Genomic DNA, 22270 nt, shown 5'->3' with positions numbered 1-22270 from the left:
GTCATCATTTGGCTGTCCCATTATAAATTGTATCATTTATAAAGTGCATAAATTTCACTTGTCTAAAAGCCACCATATCAGATCCTTAACAAAACTTGTTAGGTTATGAGCCAACTAAAATAAGACATCAAAACACAAATGCACTATTTTTTTCTACAATTCATTTGCCTTCTAAATGTTCTCACCTCATATTGCACTATGGTTTACTGCAATAAAAATAATTTATTGAGTATTAAGTGCATTGGCACTACACCAAGTACTCTCACACAGACTATAATCAGAAATGCTTCCATTGCTGTCTACTGGTCTGCCCGTCCAATACATTTTACTCCAATACATACCTTTTTCTCTAGGAGCTTTCTATGTCATCCAGGCTGGTCTCAAACTTAGTATCTTTAACTGCCTGCCAAGTCTGAGACCTCAGAAATGAACTACCATTCCTGGCAAAATAATACTTCATTTTGTGTGGTTTTTTGTTTGTTTAAGATTTATTTATTATACAGTGTTCTGCCTGCAAGTATACCTTCACACCAGAAGAGGGCACCAGATCTTATTAGGGATGGTTACGAGCCACCATGTGGTTGCTGGGAGTTGAACTCTGGACCTCTGTACCCCTCTGCAGCTCCCTAGCCACCCCCCTTCGTTTTAAGACAAGGTCTCTCTAGGATGGCCTGGAACTTGCTATGTGGATCCACCTGCCTCTGCCTCAGAATGCTGGGATTAAAGTCTCAAGGCACCACATCCTACCTCAAAACAGTGGGTTATCACTCCTCTAATTCTGTTCTTCCAACACATTCCCATCAGGGAGCAGCCTGATTTCCCCATCTGGAAGGTCGATAATGACACCTGCTTTTGTTTTGTTTTGAGACAGGGTCTTATTATGTAGCCTTTGCTGGCCTGGAAATCACCGTATGGACCAGGCTGGCCTGGATCTCATGGAGATCTAGACTCTACCTCCCAACTGCTGAGATTAAAGGCATGTGTCACCATGCCAATGACATATACTTTATAAGAGCCATGGGGAAGGGAGGAGAAGAAATGAACAAGCACTGGTGAGAGGGGGACTTTTCTTTTTTTTATGCGACAGGATGAACTCGAAGAGAAAATGACACAGGAGACAGACCTACAGGAAGAAAACACTTTCTAAAAATACAATTTATCAAAGGTCCTGCAACAGAAGGGGGGCTAGCACTTTGGGGATCAGTAAGAAAGGGTGTGAATTCTCAAGGTAAACTACTTTGGCACATCCTTTAGCTGAGTGCTGGATCTACAGTGAGTGCTCAGTGCTTTAACCCTCAGTCCTAGCCCACAGGCCTCACACCTTGCGAGAACTGCTGCTCCTGTGCCAAGACTTCATCTCGATCTTCTAAAATCTGCACCAAGGCAGCCTGAAGTTTAGGCGGCACAATTTCATCCTCGTCAGAGACCTGGAAAGAGAAGCACCTCTGCCTGAGCCTTGAGAATGAACACACAGTAGCTAACAACCGCTATCCTACAGGGGGCTTTGTGGATGTCCTCTGAAATCATGTCACCTGCACAGAGTCTGTTTACAGTGTATTTTAACTTTACTTTTAAAAACCAAGCAATACCTCATAAAATTCTCTGGCACTTTTCTACAAGATCTCTACATTTCACTCCTTGTCTCCAAGGCTGTTCCCCAACACATGGCTGGTCCAATGTGAGGATCCAGCTGATTTTGAAGAGAGGGATGCTGTTTTTATGTCCAGCTGACCCCAAGAGAGCTGCTCTGAGACTCTATGACACATCTGTCTTACTTATCTTTAGATTCTAACTGCCGGAGTATCTACAAATAACCACTCAGGAAGAGATTTTCTTTTCTTTTCTGTGCTGAGTTGGATATGGAAGCCAACGTATCTAGGCAGAACTCTACCACTGAGCTGCGTACTCAGGCAATAAATTTCACTAACTTAGAGGCTTAAATGGCAACCTCTCTGGAGTTGAAAGGGTGGTTACTTCTTTTGAGAACGACATGTATTCTGTTTCCTCCTTCCTCCTTTGGGATGGACACCTATAAACTCAAGCCAAAGTTTTCAGGACAATCTTGTATGGTTAGCTCCAGTGTCAGCTCAGAGATGGGTATGAACTAAAAGTCCTTTCTGAGTCAGCTTCTCTAGGTACTTTGCCACGTTCTCTGTCTAATTGCCTACAGAGACACCTATGTCCCCAAGCATTATGTAACCACCTCCTTTGTCACTCACCTCCTGTAGGAACTTGTCTGCACAGAGATCAACTATCAGCACCTATGGAATAAAGGAGGCAGGCAGGTTCAGCCAGAGATACGCACAGACACAGCAGGCACGGCGGGACCGGGGCGGCCATTCCCACTCTGTCAGACCATGGGAATAGTTGCAAACAAAATTTACTTAAAGGTGCAGCCAATTTAAAAGTTAATCCATCAAAACAACAAATGATTTGGAAAAAGAAAAAGATGTGCACAATGACATAGTATAGGGATTTACCAGGTCGGTGTGGTGGAGCAGTGGGTGGAGCAGACTTTTCAACTAGTGATGCTGAAGAGGTGGGTAGCTACACAGAGGGGAATCCCCAAGTAATCTCTACACCACACTCTTTGCAAACCAATGAAGCACACGGTGGAGTTAGACACAAATCAAACGCCAACAGGGAGATATCAGAGGAGAGCAGATAACTCTTCATTAAGTTATTGTGAAAATTGAAAACACCCCACGAAAACATCAGTCATAAATGAAAAGATTGGCATCTTAACCACTGTAAAATGAACAACTCTCCTGCATTAAAAAAAAAAAAAAGTCATTTCAGGCTGGGTGCGGTGGTGCAAGATAAAATACCAGCCGTCTGGAGGCCATGACAAGATGGTTTCCAAGTTACAGCCCAGCCTGGAGATATAGTGAGATCCTGTCTCAAAAACAAGCATGTGACCTTCACCCCAAAACCTAACAAAACAACACACTAAAAAAATAAAAATAAAAACACTGTTAAGGGAAAATGAAAGGCCAAGCCTTACTTAGGACTGGTAAGGTAGCCCAGTCCACAGGGTGCTTGCCTCCCAAGCACAGAGCCTGGAGTCGGATCTTTTGCACTGACTAAAGCCAGGTATGCTGCTGTGTGCCTGTAACCCAGATCTAGGGGGATAGAGACAGACAAGCAGAAGTCAAGCTCATGCACAGCCACAAGCTGAGTGTGAGGCTAGCCTGAGCTTCCTGAGACCCTATGCAAAAAATAAAGTAAAATAAACTGAACAAAAGAGAGGCTGATTTCTAGAATATAAAAACTTTTGAGTTGGACTGTAGCTTAGGTAGGTAACGTGAGTTTGATCACAAAACCATCAGACAAAATAAACAACAACAACAATGAGGTCATCTTACAAATCATGGAGATAAGTAATTCAGGGGAAAGAGAGAAAATAATTTATAATAGATGATATCCAATGGCCACTAAGTACACCTCAAAAACAATCAAGGACCGCCAATTAAACTACAATGCGCACACAGCTCCACAGTCAGCAGCCAGGGGAGGCTAACCTACACAAGCTGGTGACAGTGCTGGTGACATGGGAAGACACAGCTCCACAGTCAGCAGCCAGGGGAGGCTAACCTACACAAGCTGGTGACAGTGCTGGTGACACGGGAAGACACAGGTCCTCTTGTGTACTATCAGGAGAAGTTTAAATTAGCAGTAGCGTGGAAGAGCTCTTTTTAGTTTACTGAAGTTGAAGATGTGTTTAGCCTATCACTCAGAATTCTGTTTTCAAGCACATACTCCCAGAGCTGCAAGCATGAGGGATCCAAGTGTGATGGATAAAATATTTACAGCAGGGTTACTCATAAACACCTCAAGCTGGAGAGGGTTCAAATATTTCCCAACTGCAGAATGAGTAAGAAAACTATGGCTCGTTCACACATTGGCAGATCCTAGGCAATCAGAATAATTCAACTATTGTAAACCTCTCTGTCTCTGTATGTGTGTGTGTGGGGGGGGGGGGGGAGGAGATGCACAAAGCCCTGGCGTGCCATGGTGTACAGAGGCTAATTTGCAGAAGTCAGTTTTCTCCCTCCACCTTTGCCTGGAGCCCAGGTTGTCAAGTTTGGGTGTAAGCACATTTAGTGGCTGAGCCACCACACATATTTAGAGATAAAACTATAAAGAAATACAAACAGGAGGCTACTATAAGAGTCAGGACAGTGGTGACCTTTTCTAGGGTATGGGGAAGGGACCATGAGATTAGGAAACAAATCTTTTGCTGTAATGTCCCATTAAAATCCAACGCCGAATTATAGAAATATTCAGTTTGTAATAACACTTCATTAAGGTGTATTCTGTTTTTTTTGTTTGTTTACTTGATTTTGTTTTTTGGAGACAGGGTTTCTCTGTGTAGTCTTGGTTGTCCTGGACTTGCTTAGTAGACCAGGCTGGCCTCAAACTCACAGATATCCACCTGCCTCTGCCTCCTGAGTGCTGGCTGGGGTTACAGGCATGCACCACCGTGCCCGGCTGTATTCTGTTGGATGACTTGTACTCTATCCCTGTAGCCCACATGAAAGTGAAGGAGAGAACTGACCCACAAATTTGTCCTCTGACCTCCATGTGTGCCACGGTATCCCATTCACAACACACACGCACACTTTTGCTGCTTTTTGAGACAGGGTTTCTATGTGTAGCCCTGGCTGTTCCGGAACTCGCTCTGTAGACCAGGCTGGCTTCAAACTCAGAGATGCGCCTTCCTCTGCCTCCTGAGTGGTGATTAAAGGCGTGCGCCACCACCATTAGGCTTAAAAACGTGTAGCAGAAGCCAGAGGACTCAAAACAGACCAATGACTCAGTGCAGTGAGCATTTGCAAGAAAAGCTGTGTGGACACACTGTGTGACACATTACAGCTTCCATGACAAGATATTTGGGGTTTTTTAAAATCTTATTTTATTTTTTCAGCAGTGGAGGGAGGTTCCAAGGGCAGAGAACAAATGAGTGGGATTGGGTGGAATGCAGGATGTGAAATTCACAAAGAATCAATAAAAAGATTTTATATAAAAAAAGCAAACTTCCATTTTATTCATAGATGAGTCCAGTGCTCACGACTGTAAAGAGAGTGTTAAGGCAAATGTACCACGGAACTGTTTTCACTTCAAGAAAGACATAAAACATGGCAGTGTAATCAATAAATAATCAATTGTTGTATTCTTGACATTTACTTGTTTGCTTTATTTCAGGGGTATGAGTGTTATGCTCACATCTGTTTGTGTATCATGTGCATTCTGGAATTGGAGTTATGGACAGTTGTGAATAGCCAAGTGGGTGCTGGGCAAGAACCTCTTGGTCCTTTGCAAGAACAAGAGGTATTAACTGATGAGCCTTTTCTGCAGCCCAAATGGTAAAATTATTGGATTAATAACAACTCTGCCCCTCTTGAAAGACCATTTGGTTTCCTTTGCCAGTACTCTAGTATTTCCCACAGGCACAGCCTACTCCTCTTACCTCTTCAATGGGAAGGTCCTGGAGCTGGGGTAAGGAACAAGACAAGATGCCAATAAGGAATGGAGTAGGCGAGCACACGATGTCAATCATGGATGCTGGCAACACTGGGATGTAGGTGTGCTGCCAGGTGAACGGATACAGCGTAGCTACCACAGCGTGGCCACATTTTGACAGGGTGCTAGGCAGAGGAGAAAGTACACGATGTCATAGATAACACATGGAACATACTGCAAACATTATGTCAAAGAGCACACAGTGATCTCATCAGCCTTCACAGGACGACAGCCCTGTGAGTATGTAGTAATTTGTAACAGATTCAACTCAGTCTGGTTCATCACATTTATCATGCTTTAAAAAATGATGCGCACATTGAAAAGCAATACTGGTGTTTTTAAAGGGTATGGGGGTCTCACTATGACACCCAAGCTGTCCTTGAAATCCTGGGCTCAGCTGCTTCTTCTGCCTCAGGCCTCCTGAGTAGATGAGACCAGACGTGTGAACCACTCAGCACTGCCGGCAACATCAAGTTTTTAATTTCTTTCTGTTTTGTTGTCTGATTTTTGTTTGTTTGTTTCTTTGTTTGTTTGTTTTGAGACAGGGTCTCACTACATAGGCTCAATTGGCCTTGAACTTAGAGAGATCTGTGTGCCTCTGCCTCCTAAGTGTTGGGATTAAAGGTGTGCACTATCACAGCCAGCCATCTTTGTAATTTTGTACACAAGTCTTTCAACTTCTGTCTTCTTCATTTGGGCCCTGGAAAGCAAACCTGGGTCCTTTATGAGAGCAACAAGTACTCTACCAAGCCAGCTCTCTAGCCCTAGTTCTAGATATTTTAAATGTATTCCATTGAAAACAAACAAACAAATAAAAGATAACATGTTGCACTCATTTCTTACCTTAGGCTGTTGGCAACAAAGATTACCCTCCGCTCTAAAAGGAGAGAGGCACAGACCCGGATGAGGTGGCGCACGCTCAAGCATGTGAAAAGACACTCAAAATCCACATGTTCTAGTCGTGAATCAAGTGGTCGGCAGAGTTCAATCGACTGAAACGCAAGGGAAAATATAAGAGCTGATGTTGGACAGCACCCCCAATGGCAGCATTGACAACACTTATTGCTTTTTCTCTGGTCTGAAAAATGTCTGTTACTTGGGGCAGGTGTGATGGCTCACATCTTTAATCCCAGCACTAAGAAGGCAGAGGCGGCAGATCTCTATGAATTCAACGCCAGTCTGGTCTACATAGAGAGTTCCAGGTAGCCAGAGCAACATAGTGGTACCCTGTCCGGGGGAAAAAAAAAGTTTTCTGCAAGATTTTATGAAGCTAATGTTATGTTCTGGTAAAATCATTCCATTTGATTGATACACACACACACACACACACACACACACACACACGTCATTAATCATGTTGAAAATGCCACTATAGAGGAACTACATCCGTTAGGAAACGTGGGGCCGAGCATCAACTGCCTACCTCACATATTCATTCAGAGTTTCTAAGAAATACAGCCTACTCCCTTGAGAAGGCCCCACTACCCCTCCCCAGGAATGAACTTCTGAGCTGTGCCTGCAGTAGTACAAAGCTGGCTGCTAAGCAGCTACTAAACCTCAGCGAGATGAGTTAACTTACCCCATCTCCAGCCCCAGGAAGGTAGCTCTTCACTGTGATGGTGCGGCCAGGAGCTGGGAAAGGGGCTTCCATGACACTTCGCATGAACGGGTAAACAAGGGCTGGGGACATTTCTCTTCTCTTCTCTACTTCATCCAGAATCTGCATATGGCACGAATATACACAAATAAACCAACCCCACAGAATTTATTAAGGCCTCATCGCAGAAACATAGAGAAATCCTACTGTGAATAAACAGCAGCAGTAGATTTATGACAAACAAACTCTGCAACTGAGAAAAGCCCAAAGTACCACATCCTGAGGATATCTTTATACCCTGGGATTATGTGAGGCAACTCCTGTTTACAAACTAATATTTTTCTTTACACTGTGTGTGTGTGTGTGTGTGTGTGTGTGTGTGTGTGTGTATCCGTGTGGTGGGCCATGGCTCAAGTATGGAAGTCAGAAGACCACCTGTGGGAGTTAGCTGTTATCCACGGTTAGTTGATCCACTGTGTGGGTCCTGGGGACTGGCTCAGGTTTTCAGGCTTAGCAGCAAGTGCTTTTACCACTTAGCCATCTCACCAGTTCCTGGAGACCATTTTCATTTCACTAAAGGCCAAAAAAAAGTTTCAATGACAATGATATCCTGCAAGCTGGGTCTAGAAAAAAACCAGAGCAAGATGTGCTTCAGAATATGTTCTTTTTTAAGACCATGAGTTTTGAGGACTGGAGAGTTGGCTCGGTGTTTAAAAGCACTTGTTACTCTTGTAAACCCAGGTTCAATTCCCAGCACCCACAAAGCAGCTCACAACCACCTGTAACTCCACTCCAGGGGGTCTGACGACTTCTTCTGGCCCCCCTCGGTGCTATGCATGCATGTCGTACACAGACATGTGTGCAGGCGAAACACCACACACACAAAACAAACTAAATAATATTTTAGAAGAAAAAAATCCAGCCGGCGTGGTGGCACATGCCTTTAACCCCAGCACTCAGAAGGCAGAGGCAGGCAGATCTTTGTGAGTTCGAGGCCAGCCTGGTCTACAAAGCGAGTCCAGGACAGCCAAGGCTACACAGAGAGACCCTGTCTCAAGAAAGGAAGGAAGGAAGGAAGGAAGGAAGGAAGGAAGGAAGAAAGGAAGGAAGGAGAAGGAGAAGGAGAAGAAGAAGAAGAAGAAGAAGAAGAAGAAGAAGAAGAAGAAGAAGAAGAAGAAGAAGAAGAAGAAGAAGAAGACCCAAGCCCAGTGTGGCTTTAATTCCAGCACTTGGGAGGTGGAGGCAGATGGATCTCTGTGATTTCAATGCCAGCCTGGACTACAAAGCAAATTCCAGCCAAGGCTGTTACACAGAAAAACCCTGTTTCCAAACAAAAACAAACAAACAAACAAAAAAAACACAAAACAAACCAAAAAAAATCCAAACCTGGGAGTTTTAGCAAAGCAAACACATAATGGATCAGCAAAAGCACCTGATCAGGAGTGTAAAGTTAAGCCTTGGAGCCTTTAGGTTGCTGTTTTTTCATTTTTAAGTTTGTCAGGGGAGGGCACGCACATGCCACAGTAGTATGTAGGCCAGAAGACGGCTTGTTTCTCTCCTTCTACTACATGGGTTCCAGAGTCAAATTCCGGCTGTCAGCCTTGAAGGAAAGCGCCTTTCCCTGCTGAGCCTCAGGTAGTATGTTGAAGTCTACGCCACTCGATATTCTCCAGTGAATCCAGCAATAAAAACCCTTCGGACCTTGAAGGAGCATGCCTCTTCCCCAGAGCCACGCTTCACTCACCTTTGAGAAAAGATTGAAGCAGCCCAAGCGACTAACCATGCAGTAGACCTCAGGCAGCCGCTTCCCTCGGCCTTCTGGCTGGAGAGACAGAGAAGCCAGGCAAGCAAGGTGACTAAGGTTAACTGTTAGCACTTACTGTACAGGCCCTCCTGTGGTGGCTGGTGCCTGCCCCAGCCTTCTGAGCTCAGGCAATGGCCTTACTTCAACGCCAAAGTCTGTGGACAGGCTGTGCACAGGCTTCTTTCACTACTGTTTAGTCAGAGCAGGAGCTGAGCTTTCATCCTCAATGAGCACTTAAAGGTGCAGGAGCTACCAGGGACGAAAGCATGGTTTACCCAGGCTTAGTGCCTGAGTGAGAAGCAAGACCCGAGGAAGGTGGTGAGTAACTCGGCTTCCTCCGCTGGCTCTCTGGACTGCGCTCTTCAAATGTGCTGCACTGACGTTCAACCTCTATGCTACTCTCTCTATTGCAAAGAAACAAGTCGGTGAAACCCATGGTCTTTCTTCCGCAGCATTCTATGGCTGATCTTCACCTTGTTCTGGCTATGTTAAGCTAACATGGCTTCCTTTTAAAAAACATTATTTTTGTTTGATGTGTATAGGTGTTCTGCCTGCACGTATGACTATGTACCATGTACCGCATGTACGCAGTGCCCATGAAGTGCCAGCAGAGAGCACCAGACCCGCTGGGACTGGAGACAGAGATAACTGTTAGCCACCATTTTCTGCAGGTGCTGGGAGTCACACATGGGTCCTCTGGAAGGACCAACCAGTATTCTCAACTGCTGAGCCATGTCTAGCCCTACCACAGCCCCTTGAATGTGCATACAACTAACGAGCCCGCAAAGCCACGGAGAGACACTACTTCTCACCTTCCTAGTTGGCTTTTCTCGTTCCTTAACCCACTCTGTGGCACCAATCTGGTACTCACCAGAAGCTTCTTACAGTAACCAAACCACCGACTTCCATCTTCACCAGTCAACACAAAGGAGAATGTTTCACTGAAAACAAAATGACACAGCTGCTTAAGGCATTACTCACTGACAAGTAAAAGGAATCATCTTGTGATCTAAGAGGAAACAGAAATATCCATGTATTTGAAGTTACATTCCCCTAGGGTGCCCAGCCTTGTCCTGGGGTGAAGGCGTGGGTGTGGGACAGGCTGCTGGCACTGCTGCCCCCTTTCCTTATTTATGCTTTCTACCTATTATTCAATCTTGTTTCCTTTTTGCTGAACATCTAATTTAGCCAAACATACAGGTAAGCAAGCTATAAAGGATTTTGACAATGTGATTTCTTCCTTGCAAATTCTTCTGTTTGGTTCTGCGGCCATATGAAGAGGTAATAGAGGAAAGGCTGTGTGTCCTGGGCTGGGACACAGCTCTTTGCATAAAGTGTTTGAGCACAAGGAAGACCTGGATACACAAAGCTGCATGCAACAACACGCTTCTGCAGTCTTAGCTTCTATACAGTAAGATGGGGGCACAGACAGGAGACTCCCCAGAAGCTCCAAGGCCAGCTAGATTAGCCTAAGCAGTGGAGAATGAGAAACCCTGCCTCAAACAAGGCAGTGGCAAGAACAGACACAATGTTGTCTTTTAGCCTTCACATGTGAACAATTTTCATACATACACAGAGGTAGGAAAAAGATTATGTCCTTAATATATACAAATCAATAAGAAAAGTATTAACTCCTCATTATAAATATGCACCCAAAATAAACATCACTTGCAAACTCTCCAAAAATGCCCCCAAAAGAAACGCAATAGATGGGCCAGGTGTGGGGGCGCACGCCTTTAATCCCAGCACTCGGGAGGCAGAGGCAGGTGGATCTCTGTGAGTTCGAGGCCAGCCTGGTCTACAGAGTGAGTCCAGGACAGCCAGGGATACATACAGAGAAACCTTGTCTCAAAGAACAAAAGGGAAAAAGAAAAAAGAAAAAAGAAAAAAGAAAGAAACTCAATAGCCAAAGATCCTAAAATTTGAATAATGAATCTATATTTAAATTAATTTTTATTTTCTGTGTATGAGTGTTTTGCCTGCATATATGTCTGTGCACCACTATGCACAGCGCCCACAGAGGCCAAAACTGGAATTTTAGATGGTTGTGAGCTGGTATGCTGGTGTTGGAATCTAACCTATATCCTGTGCAAGAGCAGCAAGTGTTCTTTAACCTCTAAGCACTGATGAACCAACACTCAAATATGGTCAAAGTTATTGGAAAGGGGGCTGGAGAGATGGCTCAGATGTTAAGAGCACAGACTGCTCTTCCAGGGGTCCTGAGTTCAATTCCCAGCAACCACATGGAGGCTCACAACCATCTATAATGAGCTCTGATGCCCTCTTCTGATATGCAGGCACACATGGAAGTAGAGCACTGTATACGTAATAAATAAATAAACAAACAAATAACTCTTTTGTAAAAATTATTGGAAAGGAATAGAGCTTTCTGAGCAGCAGAATGCCTTTGCTTTTTTATTTCTTCCTCTGCATTTCCTAAGTATTCTAGAACACACACAGCACAGGAGGAAGAAGCTAACCATGAACCAGCCAGGCCAATAGGAGACACTGCTAGCAGTGCAGGTGACAACACAGAGTATCAGCGTTGACAGCTAAGAGATGGAGAGCTCTGAGCAAGCTCAACTGGTAACGTGAGGCGGCGGCTAAGTCTGGTGGTGAGGCAGGGCTATGGGGCAACAGCTGGGATTGTCATTTAGTAGGTTGTCAACACATGACATGGCTCATTTATATAAGTCTTCCCATAAGTTAAAAAAGTTGTTGTTGTTGTTGTTGTTATTATTATTATTATTATTATTATTATGTTTTGTTTTTTCAAGACAGGGTTTCTCTGTGTAGATCTGGCTGTCCTGGAACTCTCTCTGTAGACAAGACTGGCCTTGAACTCACAGAGATATGCCTGCCTCAGGCTCCCAGGTACTGTGATTAAAAGCATGTGCCACCACTGCCTGGCTAGCTTCTTTTTAATTGTTATGCATAGACAGTTTGCTTGAATGAATGTCATGCAATGCCCAGGGAGGCCAGAGGGGGCATCAGATCCTCTGGGACTAGAGTTTTAGCTGGTTTTGAGCTGCCATGTGGGTGCTGAGAATCCAATGTGGATCCTCTGGAAGAGCAGCCAGTGGTTTTAACCACTGAGCCATCTCTCTTGCCTTTTGCTTGTTTATTTTTTAAAATAAAGTCTTACTATGTTTCCCAGCCTGGCCTTCATTGCTTAAGACTCAAGTGACCCTCTTGTCTTAGGACCCCTGGGTAGCTGAGAGTACAGACTTGTTTTAACTAACACCCAGATTACAACTTGAATAAAGAAGATATTTACTTATAAAAGCAGGGTTTAAGCAGGCATGGTGGTGCACACCTTTAATCCCAGCATTTGGGAAGCAAAAGCCAATGGATCTCTGTGAGTTTGAAGCCACCCTGGTCTACATACCAAGCTCCAGGCTAGGCAGAGCTACATTTTTTTTTCTGTCTCAAAAACAAAACAATGAAAAACAAACGGAAACAAAAAAGCACGATTTGGAAGTGATAGTGATTTTAGAAATCAAAATTTTAAGTGTGCGTGCGTGCTTGCGTGTGTGCGTGAGTACAGACGCCCTTGGCGCGCAGAGGCACGGGCCCCTCCTGGAGCTGGGAGTGTAGGCTGCTGTGAGCACTGAGCCGCAGGTGCTGGGAAGCCAGCTCAGGTCCTCTCCAACAGGGCTTGCTCTTAACTATCGCGCCATCCCTCCTGCCCCGCAAAATTCCTCAGTACTTCAGTTCCCCAGCTCTCAGGCTGGGCTCTCCCTCCGCTCCGGACCTGCATAGCACCGCAGAATCTGGGCTGCTGCACTCTCTGGCAACATGAGGGAGGATTAACCATGACAACTGCTCTGTTTCGCTGTTTCTAGATTCGGCCCAGCTACTTTGGGGCCATCATCTTCTAGCAAGTGATGTGGACCCATTTCACTCTGTAGGACTGGGAGACTAAGGAGACGCACACATTGGTGTTCTCTTTGACACTGAAATTACTGTTTTTCTTTCCCGAGCTCTCATAGGGAGGAAACGTTCCAATTCTACCCCAACTCAGCGCAGCTTGATCCACTTCTGTCATCGTGCAGCTCTCTACTCCCGACTCTACTCGTTTCTCACGAAGTCTGTTCACAGTCCCAGCAAAGGAAATCGGAAGCAAGCCCACTCACCTCCTGAGCTCTGAGGTTGGCGCCCACTCCTCTGAATCAGGAAAACAAAATTTGGGGATGACTTTGAGCCTCTCTTCAGTGTCTTTGGATTGCTTATAGCCATGATCACCCTGAAAAACAACACCACAGAACATCACCCTATGAAAATAGAGACCGGAAGTTAAAACCTCAGCCTTGTCTTGGAGAACCTGATGGTGCGGTGCAGACGCCCCCTCAGTGACGCCCACACTGCCTGACGACACAGCAGAAGCCTGACGACCGCGCACCAAGGACCGGCGGGCACTGAGGGTAAGCGCTCCCACCTGGCAGCGCGAGGAAGACCCACAGCCTCGCAGGAGGCAGCGCCCAAGGCTTCTCACCCAGAGGAGGGTCCAGGCTCAGACTCCGCTAACTTGGAAGTTTTATGAATCATGGAATTTAAGATAAATAAAAATCCTTCAATTGTACAGCAAAAACCTAGCCAGCTGAATCCATTCTGATTAATAACCACGGGAGCTTTGAAAAGGCAGGAAAATGTTATTTAGAAAAGACACTATTTTTAACTGTTGCCCTGTATATAATCATTCCCTGAGCATGCTACCTAATTATACGTTGGCAACTTCCTGTAAACTTTTAGCACAGAAGACTCTTACAAAAGCATGCTATTAAGTCAGACATGGTGCCGTCTACCTATAATCCAGCTTCCGGGAGTTGGGGGCAGGAAAATTAGGAATTCAAGGCTAACCTTGGCTGCATAGAGAGCCACGGTCAGCCTGGGCTGCATAAGACCGTATTTCAAAGTAACAAACCGAAAGGTAGTATTGTACTTCGCAAGGCAGTCTAAACTTAGTTCAATGAAAAGACACTCAGAAGTGAGTACGACTATAAAAACAGCGCAGAAGCCTCATTAGCATCTTGCTTTTAAGAGAACTGATCAAAGTTCTCTGTAAATTTCTTTCTTTAAAAAAACAAGCACGTATTCTATGTCACTGGGATATTCCACTCTGAGAACAACAGGACAGCATCAGGGCTGGGAGTGTAGTTCCCAGAGTAGCTGCCCAGCATGCAGGTGGCCTTGATCCCAGGACTGGATGTGAAAAAAGCACCTAACACATCTGTTACTTGTGACATAGTGGGTCCGTTCCACAGCAATCCACACAGGGCTCCACAGGGCCATTTACCTGAAGGCACTCACTTTGATTTTTATTTGTCTATTTTTTTATTTTTAATCCTGTGTCTGTCTGTGTACCCCTGTGTGGCATGTGCATGTGAGTGCAGTTGTCTGTGGAGACCAGAAGAGGGCACTGGATTCTCGGACACTGCAGTGACAGGTGGCTGTGAGCCATGTGACATAGGTGCTGGGAACAGAACTCTGGTCTTCTAGAAACGCAGTCACTGCTCTTAGCCACTGTGCCATGCTTGCGGCTCCCCTGCAGGCATTCTTGATTCATCTGCCGAGTTAAGCATGCCCTTCTCTGCTACTACACCTACTCATGTTTAGCTTCGCTGTGCAGTTAAAACTTGGGTCAGGGGGTGTGAAGGTCTTTCTAAGCAAGGCATGGCGGCAAATGTTTGTCATCCTAATACTTGGGAGGCTGAGGCAGAGGGTCATGAGGACAGGGCCAACCTGAGCTACACAGCAAGTTGAGGTCTAACCTAGACTGCATGTAAAGTTGTTTAAAAGAAGCTGGGCATAAGCCTGTAATCCCAGCACTTTGGGAGAGGGGGGTAAGAAACAGCTGGATCTTGGTGAGTTTGAAGCCAGCCTGGCCTACAAAGCAAGGTCCAGGACAGCCAGGGTTACACAGAGAAACCCTGATTACTCAAAGGATATGTATTTAGACTACAGCAGTATTGTCTCAGCAAATAGCACTCCTAGGCAACACTGACCAGGGTTATGAGAACCCTGACTACTGGGATGTTGCTAAGGCCCCTCCCCTCCCCCCGGTTTTTCTCTGAAACACAGTCTGCTATGTAGCCCAGGCTGGCCTCAAACTCTCGATGCCCCTGACTCTGCCTCCTAAGTGCGAGGATAACAGGCATGTCACCAAACCTGGCTGTGTTAAGGCAATTTGTGCAATGAGTGAGGAAAATTAAATATAAAATACAAGCCACATTTAGGGGCCAGTGAGATGGTGCAGTAGGTAAAGGTGTGTACTGCCAAGCCCTAGAAACCACACGACAGAAGGGGAAAACTAACTCTTATCTCAAAAACAAGTGAGAAATTAAAAGTCCTCCTAAATCAAACTAACAAAAAAGAAGAGATTAAGAAAGAATACCGAAAGTGTGGTCTGTGAACTGGCAATGAGTTTTATTGCTATTTAATGTCAGTCACACTGCCCAGAGCTCAAGTGGGTGAAGTGCAGACCCACAGACAGCAACTGTGGCAACAGCTGATTAAATGAAGGAGTGATGTGTGAGACAGGCAAAGCAAACCGAAGCAAAGTGTTAAAACAGCAAGGCTGGGCTCGGGGCCCCCAGCATTTGGGATGCCCAGCAGGAGTACTGCTCATTCAAGGAGAACTTGGGTAAGAGTCTGTCTCAATGTTGGTAGAAGCGGGCGGACACAAGAGTAAAAATGAGGACATACACAAGGAGTACACAGGAACCTTCCAGAGGCTTCTTGGCCACCGTGCACCTACCTTGCTTGGGAACTGCTGTATGACCTTGGGAACGTAGCTTGTCCCCGACGGCTGCTTCTGCAGAGAAACCACAACGAAGAGCTCAAAAAGCTGCTGTTCCTGTAGCTCAATAAGGTCCCGTTCCAAGGTCTGGTAGTGGGGGTTCCTCTTGGAAGACTGCTGCAGCTGTGCCAGGCGCTTGTGGCGATCTGTAACGAGGTCACAGCGTGAGGCTCCTTGTGCCCTTGCTCTCTCTCTAGCCCCACAAGGCGTGGCTCTCACAGGGAGACTCCTTCGTGGTCATCTGGTGAGTGAAGGCAGGTAAGAATCTCCTACACACACATCCCTGTTTGCGCAGCCACAGGTGAGAGGACAGCGCTCAGGGCTCCGCTGGAGTGCTGCTTTGTGCACTGTGTTAAAGCTGTCTCTGTATACACAAATAATGACTTCTGTACCAGCAGAGAGCCGAGTACAGACTGGACTTTAGTATTGTTCAGCATCACCTGTCTCATTTTCTGTAAACCCTGTTCTCTGGTTGGTTGAATAAAGAGCTGAACAGCCAATAGCAAAGGCAGGAGAGAATAGTCAGGACTTCTGGAAAGATAGGAACTCTGAGAAAGATAGAGGTGCCAAAAGATTCACCGACCAGACATAGAAGAAGTTGGACATGTGAACCAGAGAAGAGGTAAAGGACCACGTGGCAAAACATAGATTAATATAAATGGGTTAACAGAGGTTATAAGAGCTAGTTGGGAACAACAGTGAGCTAAGGCCCCGTGGAGCTGGGGCGGGCATAGAAGGTCCTGATGGTTTTAGGGGTCCTATCTCACCTCTGAGAAGCAGTGGGACTGACATCCATGTCCCAATTGGTGCACTGTATATAAAACACACTCTATGTATGTATTATATATACATATATCCCTCATGGCTGAGCACCAGGACACACGCAAATTGTCTAGGAAAGAACACTAGCCTGACAACAGATGTCATTTCCGGTAATGTCATGAAAGCATGGAAGAGGAACAGGTTTACTAGAAGAACCAAGTCCTATGAGACACTGAGTACAGCAGGGGCAAATCAAAACCAAAGTCAACCTCACATTAAAGAACCCTTCCTTTCTTTTTTTTCCCGTTGGCACATATTACTAATAAAAGGTGTAGCTTATATCAATGACAGTTCTTTACAAAAAGAAAAAAAGACACATGAGGGCTAGAAGGATGACTCAGTGGGTATGAGCAGGTACTATTCTTTCAGAGGACCTGAGTTTGGCTCACAGCCCCATGTCAGGTGGTTCATAACTGCCTGTAACTCCAGCTCCAGGCGATCTGTCACCTCTGGCCTCCGCAGGCACCTGTACTCATATGCACATACCCCACACTGATACACATAATAAAAATAATAAATATAAATCTAAAATAATTTTAAAAACTAAACATATAGCCTCTAGGATAGAAAATCTAACAATAAAGCCAAGAAGCTACAACCATCTGATTCTTGACAAAAGAACTAAAAAATACACCGAAGAAAGGAAACAGGCCCTTTAACAAGCAATGCTGGAAAAACTGGATAGCTATCCCATAAGAAAGGCTGAAACTAGATCCCTCTCACTCCATGAAAACCAATTCAAACAGATCAAAGACCTTGATGTAAAACAAAGTCTGGCCAGGCAGTGGTGGCACACTCCTTTAATCCCAGTACATGGGAGGCAGAGGCAGGCTAATTCTGAGTTTGAGGCCAGCCTAGTCTACAGAGTGAGTTCCAGGACAGCCTGGGCTACACAGAGAAACCCTGTCTTGAGAAAAAAAAAGTCTAAACCTGCAAGATGAAGGCAGAGGAAACACTACAAGATACAGACATAGACAATGTCTCTGACTAGAACACAGATAGTTCAGGAAGTAAGATATGGATAAAGGGACTGTAAGTCATTAAAAAGCTTCTGATCAGCTAAAGGAGAAGTGTAGAGACAGGCACAGAGCAGGAGAAAACCTCTGCCGAACACTCATCTGACAGAAGATTAATACCTACAACACATAAGAACAACAAAAATCAAACAACGAAATAGATATTAGCTCAATCATTAGGCAGGCAACAGACCAGACAGACACTTTTCAACCTTAAAAATACACATGGCCAAAAACAAGTATGTGAAAGAATGCTCAACATTCTTGGCCATCAGAAAAAGGCAAATCACAACCACACTGAGACTGTTATCCCCTCCACCAGATATGGTGACTTCTGCCACTATAGGTCAAAATACTAAGAAGTCTTTAAAGACACAAGCAGGAAAGGTTCCCTAGAAATACCCAGTTTACTGGATGTTGTGGGAAAAGGTGTGCTGACCCTCCAAAGGGCTGGGTTCAAGTCAAGACACATGTTCCTGCTCCTCATTAGCAACTGCTATAAATTAGTCATCCGTACACATCAGTGCTGAGCCCCATGATGCTCTAAGTTTCATCTTTAGTCAGGCTACAAAATTCAAAACGTGAAGCAATGTCGGCCAGTGGAGGAGCACAAGGCTGTGACTCATGAGCTCGGTGTGTCAGAGCTGGCCTCCGCTCAAGGCTCCTGCTCTGTGTTGCCGTACGCCAGCCAGTTAAACAAGAAATAAAGCAAAGCCTGCTATGACGATTCAGCTGATGAAGACACAGAGCACATTAAGTGCTTAGACAAGAAGAAGGCAGAAATGCATCGATTCTGTACCCCAATATGACTTGGAATAGAGGTACCCACATGTAAATATCTATTCTCCTCTCTTAATGCCAGAGATAGAAAATGCACTTAATAATTACACTTGGGTAACTAGAGAAAACTCAGCCATTTTAGGCTAAGCACTTGTCGATGAGGGTGACTCACACACTCTTTTGGCTGCTAAAGACTGCACACGTCTGGGCATGCAATGCTGCCTGGCTCCCTCCAGAACTCATCCTCAGAACCCTCCTGGCTTACCTCACTTCACTAGGGGAGATCTGTCATGTTGTCAAATGACTGAATGTACTATTTAGCCCCACAAATCTCAACAAGGTCTGAGAATGAAGCAATGGCCTACAAAGTGAACTTCGCATGGGGAAAAGCATGCTTAATCATAAAAGCAGGCGTTGCTCCAGCGGAAGCCGGGATGCTGGAAGGGAGCAGCCCGCTGACTCACTCACTCTTTGGCAGGTACTCAGCATCACTCTCGTTCCCGCTGGTTTCACCTGGAAAAAAGGAAGAGCGGAGAGTTTCTGTTTACATGGTCTCCTAGTAGGGAGCATATGAGGAAGAAACAACGGGAAACCACCACAGTCCGAGCCTGGAATGAGGAATGGGGGTCAAATTAGTAAAGGTCAGATTAGCCCAGCTGCTGAAAGAGAACACAGGACAAAACTGGAGAACCCTTGAATGCAGAGGATCTGAAACAGGCAGTACCAAATCCTACACACACTATGGGGTTTTTGCTGTAAGTGTGAGTTGTGAGATCACTTACAAATTAAACAGTAAGAAATTAGCAAGTAATGTCAACATACAGCAATTATAATAAGACAAAAAAGGAAAGCTCCGTGAATACGGCTCGCCCTCAGTGCTTTCCCACTGTACTGAGCCTAGCTGTGGGAGGACGTCTGTGCCTGGCCCCGCGAGCTGAAATGAAGTGTGAGGCTACTGCAGAGGGGAGGCTGGACACCAGCACCGTGCCTCCGTGAAGCTCATCCGACGGCCTGCGAGGTCCTGACACACAGTGCGGAGCTAGACAAAGCGCTGAATCACATCCTGGGCAAGATGAAGCAGGACAGACGGCAACTCCCCATGCTGCTCAGAGCAAGTGCTTAGCCTAAAGCCTTTCAAGGTTTTTCTAGACTCTTCCATCTGATACTTTCACATCTCGGCTATCCACAGATAACTGCAGCTGTACAAAGTAACCCAGGAAGGGATGAGGGGCTAATGATGAGGCCAGGAGAAGGACCTCGCCCATCTCCCTCCTGTGCCCGCATCAGCTGCTCTCAGCCACGGCTCTAGGGTAGCCAGCTTTTCGGATAATTCTGTCTCCTTCAGACTGGAATCTATTTTTGATTCAAATAACTCTGTACAGCTGTAAATAAAGTATTAACACTAGGATGAAATGCAAAAAGCTGAACATCAGCAATTTAAACTATGAAATGTGGTCACTATGGGAGATAATCAACTGAGTTTAGGACGCTAAACACTAAACTCACTGCTCTCTCTCTTTCTCTCTCTGGTTCTCATGTCCACAGTACCAGCAATGCTTTGAACTGTTCTGGGTTTCCCCAGTCATATTTTAGGGCTTTTGAGGATTGGAGCTATGCTCTTTTCACAAGGGAGTTTTACAGGTTTTGTTTTTGTATGTTTGTTTTTTGGAGTGTGTGTGTGTACCACACTACACCACACCACATAATACACACACACACACACACACACACACATACACACACACACACACACACACACACACACACACACACACACAGAGAGAGAGAGCACCCACCCACAATTCACAACACAATGGATAAATAAAATGTAATGAAGTTATTTTTAGAAACTTCTAGATTAAGTCTAAAAAAATTAAAGCAAACCAAAACTGCAAAACAAGAGAAAAAATTTAAATGTATCAGGAAAATCAGGGCCTAACATTCATAAATTTAAAACACATGTAAATCTGATTATATAACATTTTGAAATTCAGTCAGGCCCAGTGGCCACACCTGTAGTCTAGTTCATGAGAGGCTGACACCAGAGGTTCAATCAGGAGTTTAATTGCCAGATTCAGCTATACAGAGTGAGTTCTAGGAAAACCTGGGCTACATGAAATCCTGTTTCAAAAACCAGAAAGAAAAAAATGAAAATTTCTAATTTAAAAAAAGGTCAGTAGTAAATTCAAAGCTTGAAAACTAAATTTGGAAAATATTTGTAAGTGTACTCAAGACAGAAGAACTGTTTTCTTTTCGCTTTCCTTCTTTTTTTTTTCTTTCTTTCTTTTTTTCTCTCTCTCTTTCTTTCTTTCTCTTTCTTTTATTTTAAGACAGGGTCTCATTCTGTGGCCCAGGCTAGCATGGAACTTCACTATGTAGCAGGAGCTGGCCTCAACTTAGGGCAATCCTCCTGCTTCAACCTTCCAAATGCTGGGATTACAGACATGGGCCACCATGCTCGGAAGCTTAAAGCTAGGTCCCCTTCTTTTGTTTTTCTTAGCCAGGGTATCTTTGTTCCCTGTGTAGAACATTCAGGACCCAGACTCAGCGATCCTCCTGCCTCTGCCTTCCAAGTGCTGGGGCTTAAAGGTGTGTGCCACCCTGTCTGGCCCAAAACGGCTTTTGTTAATATTCAAATAGCTATTATAAATCAGGTGGGAAAGAGCACATGGGCCAGGAAGCCGGCTCAGGTCATAGAGCCCCCGCAGCACAAGCATGAGGCGCACAGAACAAGGCAGCTGCAGGGTGTGAGCTTTCAGTCCCAGCGCTGGAGCCCAGCCACCCAGCACAGCCTACCCATTAGCTCCAAGACAGCCCCAACAGGCCCAAACAACAAGGGAGGCTGGACCACAAAGGCAGGTTGTTTAACTTGATGAAGATTATAGGAAAGTATATTCAAATGTTGTTTGTAGAAACAGACTATTACCAGCTATCTGTGGGACAATAGCTATAAAATGTTTTATTTATTTATGTGGTTCTTCGAGACAGGGTTTCTCTGTGTAGCCTTGGTTGTCCTTGACTTGCTTTGTAGACCAGGCTGGCCTCGAACTCACAGCAATCTACCTGCCTCTGCCTCTCGAGTGCTGGGTTATTTTACTTTTTAGAGACAGAGTCTCATTCCATAATTCAGTCTGTTCTGGAACTCACTATGTAAGTCGGAGCAGTCCTAAATTCACATAATCCTCTTGCCACAGTCTCTCAAGCACCAGCATTACAGGTAGGAGCTATGCTCAGCTGCATTAACAGTTTTAAGTCTCTGTATTCCTTCGAGTGAGTCTACTCAAGGAACTTAGTCTACAAATACAATACACTGTGATGTTATTTGAATACGTGTGTGTTACCTATAGACAGTCTATCTCCATAGGCTAAGTATGGTAGAAACAACCAAAATGTCTACCACCTTGATTTTTTTTAAAAATTGAGATGCTGGGTATTGAACAAGGGCCTCACTGCTCAGCACAGGCACCCACACTGAGACTTTCACGTCTACACCTGAGCACAGTGGAGCTTTCAGGGACTCTGTGTTCACACCAAAGGCTTTGATATACACTAATTAAGACTTTTTAAAATGAAACACAGAATAAAAGTGAGTAATACAAAACTATGTATACAGAAAAAGTCGTTAGGGCTGGAGAGATGGCTCAGCATTGCACATACTTTCCACTCTTCTAAAGGATCTGAGTTTGGTTTTGCTCCAAGTGCCCATGTCAGGTGACTAACAACCACTTAACTATAAGTCTAGCCCCGGGGGAGCTCACACCCACTCTGGCCTCCTTGGAAATCCTGAATGTATGTGGTAGACACACAGACACACAATTAAAAATGAATTTTTTTAAAAATTTGTTTTGTTTTGAGAGAGGGTTTCCCCATGTAAACCTGGCTGTTCTAGAACTCACTATGTAAACCAGGCTGGCTTCAAACTCACAGAG

General features: G+C 45.0%; 1 protein-coding gene across 3 annotated transcripts in view; it reads right to left on the bottom strand.

Annotated features, from left to right (window-relative positions):
- The window catches only part of DENND2C (DENN domain containing 2C), a 77853-nt gene that overhangs the window by 5690 nt on the left and 49893 nt on the right, over window positions 1-22270 (bottom strand). For 2 of the 3 annotated variants that reach the window (XM_084757946.1, XM_084757945.1), the window contains exons 7-16: window positions 18810-18854; window positions 15682-15869; window positions 13061-13170; window positions 9796-9865; window positions 8865-8942; window positions 7103-7243; window positions 6367-6515; window positions 5471-5648; window positions 2220-2261; window positions 1322-1427 (exon numbers count right to left, since the gene is read on the bottom strand). In XM_084757946.1, the coding sequence (XP_084614072.1) occupies window positions 1322-1427; window positions 2220-2261; window positions 5471-5648; window positions 6367-6515; window positions 7103-7243; window positions 8865-8942; window positions 9796-9865; window positions 13061-13170; window positions 15682-15869; window positions 18810-18854 (1107 nt within the window). Of the gene's footprint in view, window positions 1-1321; window positions 1428-1471; window positions 2030-2176; window positions 2262-5470; window positions 5649-6366; window positions 6516-7102; window positions 7244-8864; window positions 8943-9795; window positions 9866-13060; window positions 13171-15681; window positions 15870-18809; window positions 18855-22270 lie in introns of those variants that run through there. The other variant, XM_084757947.1, reaches the window with a different exon arrangement.

This window comes from Acomys minous (genome assembly GCF_964271855.1).
Source record: "Acomys minous genome assembly, chromosome: 14".
NCBI lineage: Eukaryota > Metazoa > Chordata > Mammalia > Rodentia > Muridae > Acomys > Acomys minous.
Note: the sequence above shows the minus strand (reverse complement) of the source record. Positions and strands in the feature narration are given on the sequence as shown.